This window comes from Pelmatolapia mariae, linkage group LG2 (assembly GCF_036321145.2).
Source record: "Pelmatolapia mariae isolate MD_Pm_ZW linkage group LG2, Pm_UMD_F_2, whole genome shotgun sequence".
Classification (NCBI taxonomy): domain Eukaryota; kingdom Metazoa; phylum Chordata; class Actinopteri; order Cichliformes; family Cichlidae; genus Pelmatolapia; species Pelmatolapia mariae.
The window spans coordinates 1,128,496-1,139,670 of NC_086228.1; the positions used below are offsets into that span (position 1 = coordinate 1,128,496).

General features: G+C 43.2%; 1 protein-coding gene across 1 annotated transcript; it reads right to left on the bottom strand.

Annotated features, from left to right (window-relative positions):
• Window positions 1-7,200: 7,200 nt before the first annotated feature.
• si:dkey-30j10.5 (uncharacterized) lies at window positions 7,201-8,915 on the bottom strand. Its single transcript, XM_063483895.1, has 2 exons — window positions 8,847-8,915; window positions 7,201-8,468 (listed from the first exon to the last, which is right to left on the bottom strand). Exons 1-2 carry the CDS (start codon window positions 8,910-8,912, stop codon window positions 7,575-7,577), a joined length of 960 nt encoding a protein of 319 aa, XP_063339965.1. The 5' UTR covers window positions 8,913-8,915; the 3' UTR covers window positions 7,201-7,574.
• Window positions 8,916-11,175: the final 2,260 nt, after the last annotated feature.

Consider the following 11,175-nt stretch of genomic DNA (forward strand, 5'->3'; position numbering starts at 1 on the left):
CAGTGCTACAAGCAAAAGGGCAGCTCCTGAAGCGGAATCATCAGAAAGAGAAAACCAAACAGAGTCAATCGTGAATGGATTTATTGAAATGGAAGCACCTGCTCACGCTGCAGAGAAAACAGAGCACATCTTGGCAATAGTTCCAGTCCAAGTGAAACCTAAAAGAGGACAAAAGGTGACACACACTTATGCTTTCCTGGACCCTGGCAGTACTGCCTGCTTTTGTACTGAAGAGTTAATGCATGAGCTTAACTTGTCTGGCAGGAAGACAAACATTTTGCTGAAAACAATGGGAGAAGAACAGGTCGTCAGTAGCCACATTGTGTCTGGGTTGGAAATAAGCAGCTTGGACAGTGACGACTTCTTTGAGTTGCCAGAAATGTACAGTCACAGTGACATTCCTGCTTCTGCTGACAACGCTCCTTCTCAAGACTACGTGAACAGGTGGACCTACCTTCAGCAGGTGTCTATACCTAGGATTAAAGCAAAGATCGGACTGCTAATCGGGGCTAATGCACCTAAAGCTGTTGAACCGTGGCAAGTTATAGCCAGCGAGAATGGCGGTCCATATGCTGTGAAGACAAGGCTTGGTTGGACCATCAGCGAACCCCTCCAAGGAAGCAGGTCACAAAGGGCAGCATGCGGACTGATTCAGGTTGCAGCAAACCGCATATCAGTTAGCAAATTGGATGAACTCTGGGACCAGCAGTTTAAAAGTGACTTCCCTGAATGTGAAAGAAACGAGAAGCAAGAAATGTCAAGGGAGGATTTGCAGTTTCTGGAGATAACGACAGAGTCAGCTACTATTGTGGACAGACATTACAGCATCGCTCTGCCATTGCGGAACAAGCACCTTAAGATGCCCAACAACCGCAAAGTGGCTGAGCAACGTGCCTTACACCTAAAGCGGAAGTTGGAGAGGAATACTTCATTCCACGCAGAATACTCGGCTTTCATGAGTGACGTCATAACCAAAGGTTACGCAGTGAAAGTGCCAGAAAAGGACCTTGGTCGGGATGATGGAAAGGTTTGGTACCTACCGCACCACGGAATTTACCATCCCAAGAAACACAAGCTTCGAGTGGTCTTTGACTGTGGAGCATCGTACAAAGGCACCACCTTAAATGATCAACTGTTACAAGGACCAAATCTGACCAGTACCCTTCTTGGGGTAATTATCCGCTTCAGACAAGAAGAAGTGGCCATCATGGCAGATGTGGAAGCAATGTTCCACCAAGTAAAGGTGCCTGATGAAGATTCTGACCTTCTTCGGTTCCTGTGGTGGACATCTGGTGACATTACTCAGGAAATGGTGGAGTACAAGATGGTGGTTCACATTTTCGGTGCAACTTCGTCACCAAGCTGCGCCAGCTTTGCTCTGCGCAAATGTGCTGAAGACAACCAAGATCCAGCCAACAGCCAAGCGGTTGACACAGTGCTGCACAACTTCTATGTGGACGACTGTTTGAAGGCTGTGAGCTCAGAAGAGGAAGCCATACAGTTGTACCACACTCTTAGAGCTGTATGTCAGAGGGGTGGATTCAGGCTCACAAAATGGATAAGCAATAGCAGAGCAGTTCTGTCTGCTATTCCAGAAGAAGAAAGGGCATCAGAGGTTAAAGATCTCGATCTGGATCAGGACACACTTCCCATTGAGAGAGCGCTGGGAGTCCAGTGGTGTATTCAATCTGACAGCTTCAGGTTCAAGATTGTAATGCCGGACAGGGCACCCACTCGGAGGAACCTCTTGTCCATTGTGAGTTCTGTCTACGACCCACTGGGTATCTTGTCACCAGTCACGCTTCAAGCGAAGAAGATTCTGCAAGAGCTTTGCAGGAGAAAGGTTGGCTGGGATGCCATCATACCTGCAGATCTAGCTCACAGGTGGCTCAAGTGGAAGACCCAGCTCCACCAGCTAGAGAACATAAGCGTTCCAAGATGTTTTAAACCTGTGGGCTTTGGAGAGTCAGTATACAATCAGCTGCAACATTTTGCTGATGCCAGTGAAGAGGGCTATGGTACAGTAAGCTACTTGCTACAGAGGAACAGCCGTAACGAAGTCTACTGCGCATTCATGTTGGGAAAGGCAAGAGTGGCCCCACTGAAGCCCATTACAGTTCCCCGCATGGAACTTACCGCAGCAACAATGGCAGCACGCATGGACAAGGTTCTGACATCTGAATTGCAGCTTCCACTCCAACCATCTGTATTTTGGTCAGATAGTACCACGGTACTCAAGTATATCAGCAATCAAACAAGTAGATTCCGTACCTTTGTTGCTAACCGTGTGGATGCAATCTTGAAATGCTCCAGTCCAGAGCAATGGAGGTACATCAACACCTCACTGAATCCTGCCGACTTTGCATCAAGGGGGCTCCAAGCAGAGAGCTTCATGCAGGCCCACACATGGTTACAGGGGCCGGACTTTCTCACCAAACCCATGGAAGAGTGGCCAGAAGAGGTGCATCCAGTTGAAGGCCTGACTACAGATGACCCAGAGGTAAAGGGTAACCTGGTGTGTGCTAGTACAATCAAGGAATGTGAAGATGTAGTGCTGGAGTTCTTGCAGTACTTCTCATCCTGGTTTAGACTCAAAAGGGCGGTGGCATGGATGCTTAAAGTCAAGAGCATTCTGCTGCAACTGTGTCGCAAAAGGAAGGAGTTGAGTGCTGTTAAAGCTCAACCTGTAGTCGAGAGGGATATGAAAGGTTTCAAGGACAGCCTGTTTCAAGGGGACACCAACAAGCTAACCTTAGAGAACCTTGCCAAGGCTGAAGAAGCAATCATTCGCTACTGTCAAAGGAAGACATTTCCCAAAGAGATCACCGCGCTTTCTAAAGGTCAAGGGGTAAAGAGGACTAGTAGTCTTTTCAAACTGAGTCCGGTACTGGAACAAGGCATCCTCAGGGTCGGAGGGCGACTCAGCAGAGCGGCTCTACCCGAGGAGTCTAAGCGGCCAGCAATCCTGAACAAGGATCTCTACGTCACGAAGCTTATCCTCAGAGAAATACATGAGAACTTGGCTCATTGTGGTCGCAATCATGTTATCTCCAAGTTGAGAACGAAATTTTGGGTACCCGGTGCCAACTCTGCAGTAAGAAAAATACTTGCTAGGTGTATTGCCTGCCGGCGTGAGCATGGAGTTGCAGGACAGCAGCAAATGGCCGACCTGCCCCGAGACAGAGTTCTGCCTGATGACCCTCCATTTACTAACTGTGGAGTGGACTACTTTGGTCCGTACGAGATCAAACGTGGTCGAAGTACGGTGAAGCGGTATGGAGTCATTTTCACCTGCCTAACTACTCGTGCGATACACTTAGAGATGGCAGCCTCACTGGACACAGATTCCTTCATCCATGCTCTCCGTCGCTTCATAGCCAGACGAGGCCAGATAAAGATCCTTCGTTCTGACAATGGAACTAACTTCATTGGTGCAGAGCGTGAACTTAAAAGAGCCATTGCTGAATGGAATGTGTCCAAAATTGAAGACCACCTGAAACAACAAGGCATTCAGTGGACATTCAACCCTCCCTCAGGACCCCATCATGGAGGGGTCTGGGAGAGATTAATCAAGTCAGTGAAGAAAATCCTAAACGTTACCTTGAGGCTGCAGACACTGGATGAAGAGAGCCTGCATACACTTCTGTGTGAGGCAGAGGCCATTATTAATAGTCGGCCAATAACCAAAGCGTCCAGCGATCCAAATGATCTGGAAGTACTCACTCCCAATCACCTGTTGCTTCTCAGGAACAAACCATCTCTTCCTCCCGGACTGTTCGACAGGCAAGATCTCTACGCAAGAAGAAGATGGAAGCAAGTGCAATACATGGCGGAAATATTCTGGAAACGATGGGCAAGGGAATATTTGCCGCAACTTCAAGAGAGGCAAAGGTGGACCCGTCCATCTCGCAACTTTTTGGTTGGAGACATTGTGCTTATTGTTGACGATACAGCCCCACGCAACTCTTGGATTACAGGGAAGGTAATCCATACCATCTCGGACAAGGCAGGAATGGTGCGGCAGGTTAGGCTCAAAACCAAAACGGGTGTACTGGACAGGCCCATTACGAAGATTTGCCTTCTGCAGGAATCGGACTGAAGTAATCAGCTGCAGAGACTGAAGTTTGTGTACTTTGGCTCCACAAGTTTAATTTGGTAATTGTGTAATAGAGTCACAATTAGGGGCCGGTATGTGGGAGCCAAGTTAAGATAGTTCATATGTTTTAGTAGTTATATTTCGCTGTTGTTAAGCTTGCTTGTGTAATTAATAATTTAGGAAGTAAATGCATGTTTATGGTGGAACTAAAATTATTTTATTGCTGTGTTGGTTTGGTTACGTAGTACCATGAATACATGTGCCTTAAGGACTCGTGTTTATAGTAAAATCCGGGCTTCACGGCTGTATGCAAATTAGCGCATGCGGTGCGGGAGGGGGGAGAGAGAAAAAGGAGTTAATACGGTATAAGCTATACGCGGCAGCACGGTAGAACAGAGCCACACGGTTTTCCTACCGTAGTAGGTTATTTTGTTGAGGAAGTTTGAAGTTAAACCTGACCACTCCTGTAAGACGCAAACTGTGGAATAAATTTTTGTTACAAGTTTTTACATCGGAGTCCTGTGGAGTTCTTTTTCCTCTTCAAACTGACCTACGCGAGTGAAGCACGGGAAAACTGGTCTCACGGCTTGTACATTTTTAGTGCTTATTTGCTTATTATATTGTTTTATGTATAAGAGAGGGCCAGCTTTGAGTCTAGGTCGCAGGCTGACCGGAAACTGCATGTTTTTGCAGCATATGAGGAGCAGACAGAGAGTGAAACTAAGTTCAGATGAAGGGTGACAGGTTGCCCTGGCAACAGACCTCAGAAAGAGGAAGTTATTGCAAGCTGCACAGGAAGTAAGACACAAAGAAAAGAGGAACTGAGTAGAAGGAGTTGTTTGTATTCAAACTGTGTGTGACGTCTGAAGTACTAAAATAACACCTATATGAGACTCATCTTGAGCTTCAAATGTTAGAGATTCTGCAGATTCTGCAGATTTGGGCTGTGCAGGGCTCTCTCTTCCGGAAGATGAGTCGGGTTTTCTCTGTTCTATCATGGGGATCAAAGAATCGAGTTTAATACCAGGAATAACAATAGTCAAGGAATATTAAGTCAGAATCTGAAAGACTAATAAGCAGACCGTGAGAGGTATCGATGGGGTCGATACCTGGGGTGAAGAGGTGCCAGACTTTAACTGATGAAGAACTTTTCCAGGTCTAGAATGTGGACCATGAGCTCGATCAGACCATGAGACAGTGCTACATAAATGACTTCTCTAAACTGTTTGTGAAGTGCAGGCTGACACATTTTGTGGAGTGGTGCTCAAAGTGAAGTTCCAGCTGAGAACAGCAGGGGGCAGTTTGTGCTGTGATGTGCTGGAAGATGATGAGCAGATCTGATTTCCTGCTGTTAAAGCACTACGACCCTAACCCTGTCCTCTGAGTACAACACATTTGGAAGCGGTGAGACTATCATAGACTTGTGTAGTAAGCTTTAAGGAAAGCCACACAATGGAAAACTGGAATTCTCGAAAAGCAAAGGACTATTTTACCTGCTTGAAGGAAGGTCACATGAGCAAGTTTTGTAAGGGAAAAGTGAGCTGTCAGGTGTGTTCTCTAACTCATCCTACACTTCTGCATATTACGAAAAAGGACAGTTGCTAATACAGAGAAGAAGACTCATCATGGATGGACTGGAACCAGGTTCGATTACTGCAGACTTGCAATAGAGCACACACTGGGTGTCATCAGGACGCTATAACAGAGAGTGACCACCATCCCGACAGACAGAGTGGCCGGGGAAGCAGAAGACCGTCACATCAAGAAGGCAGGCCCAAATAGAAATGGGTCCAATATGTCCAACTCATTCTGGAGAAGAATAGAACTTTTGTCATAGAACATTAGATGTATGGGAGTGTGTATACTGGTTCATATTATTGTAAAGTTAATAAAAATGTGGTAACTGTTCTAAGTTAACATGCATCCTTTTTTGAACTTGGTTTATTTGACCCTAATCTACTAATTCTACAACTACCACCACCAATAATACTCATTTTAATAAAAAGTAAAATATCAGTAAAACATACATTTTTGAGGCAACACTTTTACACTTAAAAATATTGAGTAGATTGGAAACCAGTCAAATCTGTTCAATATACTTGATCATTTGAATAACTAAAGCTTAAACATATTAAGTTGAAATGAATAATTGTAGTTGTTACACAAACATGAAAAAATTGAGTAAATAACACTGACATGCTTGGTCAATGTAACTAAAATATAGATGGTCAGTTAATCCAAAATTTTGTTCCACTTACTTAATATTTTAAACTGAACATAATAAAAATTTTACTTAATATTAAATATGGTAAATGGCCTGTATTTGTATAGCGCTTTACTTAGTCCCTATGGACCCCAAAGCGCTTTACACTACATTCAGTCATCCTGAATGTGTGTGTGAATCATTCAGTCATTCACACACTGGTGATAGCAGCTACATTGCAGCCACAGCTGCCCTGGGGCGCACTGACAGAGGCGAGGCTGCCGGACACTGGCGCCATCGGGCCCTCTGACCACCACCAGCAGGCGACCGAGACTGTCAGTGCTGGGGCTGGAACCGGCAACCTTCCGATAATAAGACAAGCTGTGTTTCATAATACATGTATGAAAAATGACCACATGTTAAACATTTTTCCAAATGAAAATTTAATTTTCATAAACATGGCAATAACTCGAAATAAACAAGCACTAAAAAGACAAGAGCCTCTTCCCTTTTAGCTCAAAGCCTTACATACTTGAAGGATAAATGTCAAACCAGAAGAGCAAACACAAAAGCTCAGATTATTTGAAAAGCAAAATGAACAAAACAATGAAAAAGGCTCATGGTACTCAATTACTCTACGTTATCATGTTTTACTTACACTTTTCAGTTGTAGTTGCTGACAATAAATATTGATTTGAATAATTAATGATTTTAGTACAAGATACTGATGAGTATAGATACCTATTTCTCAAATATTTTTATTCAATTTTAAACAAAAATATTAAGTACATGCAAAGAAGGTATTCTGTGAACCACATACTGAATTTTTTGTCTGAGATAAATGTAAATAAATACCTTAATTAAACACAAACACATATGTTAACATTTTAGACATTTATTTCAACTTAGCAAACTCAAATAATTACTAAAAGGATATTCATAGATTTTATCATGCTCATCAAACTTATATTTATAGTGATATTTACTAAGCCTCTGAATTACTTTTTAGAGTGTACACGTGACACAAAGATATTTCATGTGCTGAAGAGACTTTATTGAAACAGAGACAATCATCAGAATAAAGTGAGACAGAGCTAATCAAACAGATTGATTGTAGGATCAATGATCATTGTTGGAGTCAAAGATCTGAGATCACAGTGACTGAACATCATTTCAGAAAGGAAAGAAAAACCATCACACTGGTTAAACAGGAACACCATAGACGCTTTGGTTTCTGCCCAGTGAGCATACCCAGCTCTGTTACCATGGTGACTCTCAGCGACTGAAGAACAGGTACAGCAAGTTACCTTCGTTCCCACTGTTGAGGTCTTTTGGGATGATGAGGGCCCCGGCATTTCTATACTGCTCCACAGCTCCTGTGTTGACGATCACAGAGACCGCCTTGATGGGCTCATTGCTGTTGACATCTTTCTTGTACCACAGGTACACGTAATCTCCTCCTGCCCCCTTGCTGAGATCAGTGGCTACCATTGTATAGCCCCGATCGTGAAAGCTCTGCTTCTCTATATCTTCAGTGGAGATCTGCAGATCTTTGATGGCTCTTTGAGAGTTAGTGGTCTGACGGTACCAGATGAAGACGAAGGATCCTCCTGCACCTCTGTTGGTGTCTTCATCCAATCTGATGTAGCCGTTCTGGAAGTAGTCAGCATCTCCAGCATAGTCAGCATTGGCAGTGATGTCACAGATGTAGGTTGGTGTCTCCCTCTTCACCCACAGGTAGATCCAGGTTCCCCCAGCTTTCCGGTTCAGATCACAGGCCAGTCTCTCCCATCCTGATGAAAACTTCTGGGCTTCATCTTCTGCTTCTATGGAGACATGGAGGTCCACAATGGGAACATCGTACTCCGAGTTACCTCTGTAGTACCACAGGTAGATGAAGTCTCCGCCTGCTCCGGCATTGAGGTCTTTGTTAATCTTCTGGTAACCTGCAGTGGTCAGACCCCTGCTCATGTCGTCATTGAATGTAAGCTGAATCCTGGTGATTGCTGAGCTGCTGCCTTTTTTGTACCAAAGGTAGATGTATTTTCCTTCAGCTCCTTTGTTCAGATCAACATCGATTTTCCTGAAACCTTGACTGCTAAGATACGTCTCTTCAGCTTCATCCAGAGACACCTGAAGCTCAGTGATGTACTGGGCCACTGTTTGTTCCTGCATCAAAGTTAAAAGATTAATGAGTGAACAGAAAGATTTAAAAACCGTTTTAAAAGTTTGAAATCAGGAAGGTGCATGGAAGCTGCAACTGCTGTAGTGTTACTACTTTATCTACATTTACAGTTTTTTCTGAGATATAATAAAATGACATGATTTTGCAACTAAACAGATCATTAGTTTTTTAAATGTATGGCTAATTAAAACTGAATTGTTCGGAATGTTTTTGTACTTTATGCTCAGATAGAGAAACGTTATCATGTTGAAAAAAGTACGTTTGACTCCACGTGATGAAATAAATGTGTGAAAAACTGAAAAGCAGCAGAGAGCACATTTTCACATAGACTGGAGACAAAAGAGCAGAATATGAAGCGTTACCAGAGTGAAAGGAGGTCCGATCAGCAGCAGCAGATAAACCTTCAGCAGAGTCTTCACAGTCTCCATCTCTTCCACCTTAAACCACAAACACATTAAGGTACCTGTGAATTGAGCTGCTGATAAACATTTTATGCTCTCTGCCTCTTAAACGAACTTGCCTGGGTATGTACTGAGAAATGATTCTTAATTGATTACCTCAAGATGGGTTATAAAAGGTCATTTTTTGCCAAATTTAAAGAAACATAAAGAGCAAACACAGATGTTGTGTGAGCAGTTGTATACTTACATGTGAATAGACAGTGTTTGGCTGGCTGAAAGCCGCTGATCGTTCTTTATACACACAAGATCAGTACAATTGTGAAATCACCCTGACGTGCAGTTTCAGCCCTCCTCTTTTCCTGCTTCTCTGCATTCACATTATGATCAACAGTCTTAAACCTGAATTTCAAAAAATAATAGTTAGTATATTAATAAAAAAATGGTTGAGTATTGTGTGGACTGTCAGTAGCTACATGGGGATTAAATATATTGATGAAAAATGAAGGTGGTGTGTTATCAGAGTTTGATTTCTCAGAGATATTAATCTGAAAGGTTGTTTTTTTAAAAAAAAATTGTTAGTATAAATATGTTGGTGGAGCCTTTCAGAGTAACTAACAGTACAGAGTAGGGACTGGTTTTACTAAACTGCACATGGCAACTACATCATTAAGAAAATGATTTGTTATAGTAGTCGATACATTACTGCTGTGTTGCTCTGTAACACGTCCTGAAATCATTAGCACATAATTGTCAACAATTCAATTCAAATTTCATTATAATCCCAATGTTACGGCCAGCAGACACAGTTGAATGGACTCGGGTGCAAACAACACTCGGAAGCATGGAGAGTGAATGCAAAAAAAATGTTTATTACAGCAAGTGACACAGTGGGGAATTTTCAAATGCAAAAACCAGTACTCATGAACTAAGAGTGAGAGGCACTAACATAACCTCCAGACGCAATCCAATGAATGCTACAATAAACTGTGAAGTAAGAGGTATAGTTAAGCACACACATCACTATGAGTATTGCTTAAATAAGTTCTATGAAGTGCTAAGCACGAGATCAATCCTAAAGCTATGAAAGCAACTCAAATATTTCTACAACTTACTATGAATAAGTACAGTTATTGTGCTATCTACTGTACAATATAAAGCGCCTTGAGGCGACTTTTGTTGTGATTTAGCGCTATATAAATAAAATTGAATTGAATTGAATTGAATTGAATTGAATTGAATTGCTATGAGAGGCACAACAATATAAACCATAACCATGAACTATGAACAAAATTACACTTCATGTGCAGGGTGGTGAGTCGAGTGAATGAGTCTCTTTGCTGGCAAGGACAACAGCCAGGGAACCCGACACTGGGCAATTTCCGGGGCTCTCAGCATCGGCGTAACTTTGTGCTGAATATTGGGGGGTCAAGATCTCTGTCTAAATAAATAAATCTGGGTAATTTCCCAGATGATTAAACATGCAACTATTTTGCTGGTAATAACTGAAATGAGTAAAGACAATCAACAGCCTATTTATGCAAGATAATTCATAATTTTATTGGGGGGGGGGGGTTACATTTGAAGATGGCCCAGCTCGCCATGGACAGCAGGACCGAAGGTTCTGTTTGTCTGAAATACACCTGGTTTGGCTGACTGAGGACTCTCCACATTGGAACTCTGTATTATAGCTCATGCACCGAACTCTATGCACCATGCAATATGCAAATTGGGGGCCAGCACCCGACTAGCTAAAGATCAATAAATGTCTGAATGTAAAAGGAGGCATACCCACATTTTCTTAAATACCTTTATGATTCATGCCGTACACACTTTGTGACAGGAGATAAAATATAACCTGTCCTTGGTAGGACAGGCATTTGTATTAGTTAGTGGAACTAAACTGGACTACAAATACAGACATCCTGTATAAGAACCGCCAGAGTCGACTCCACCTGCTGAGGAGACTGAGGTCCTTCGGAGCCTGCAGGACTCTGTTAAGGACATTCTGTGACACTGTGGTAGCATCTGCCTTTCTCTATGCAGTGGCCTGCTGGGGGAGTGGATGCACGGACAGGGACAGGAGCAGGAGCAGGATGGTCAAACTGGAGTGAAGGTCTAGCTCTGTGCTGGGATGTCCTCTGGAGTCTGTGGAAGCAGTGGGCGAGAGGAGGATGTTAGTAAAGCTGACATCCATGATAAACAACCCACATCACCCACTGCATGAGTCTGTGAGTGTGCTGAGCAGCTCCTTCAGTCAGAGACTGAAACACCCTCGCTGCAGGAAGGAGCG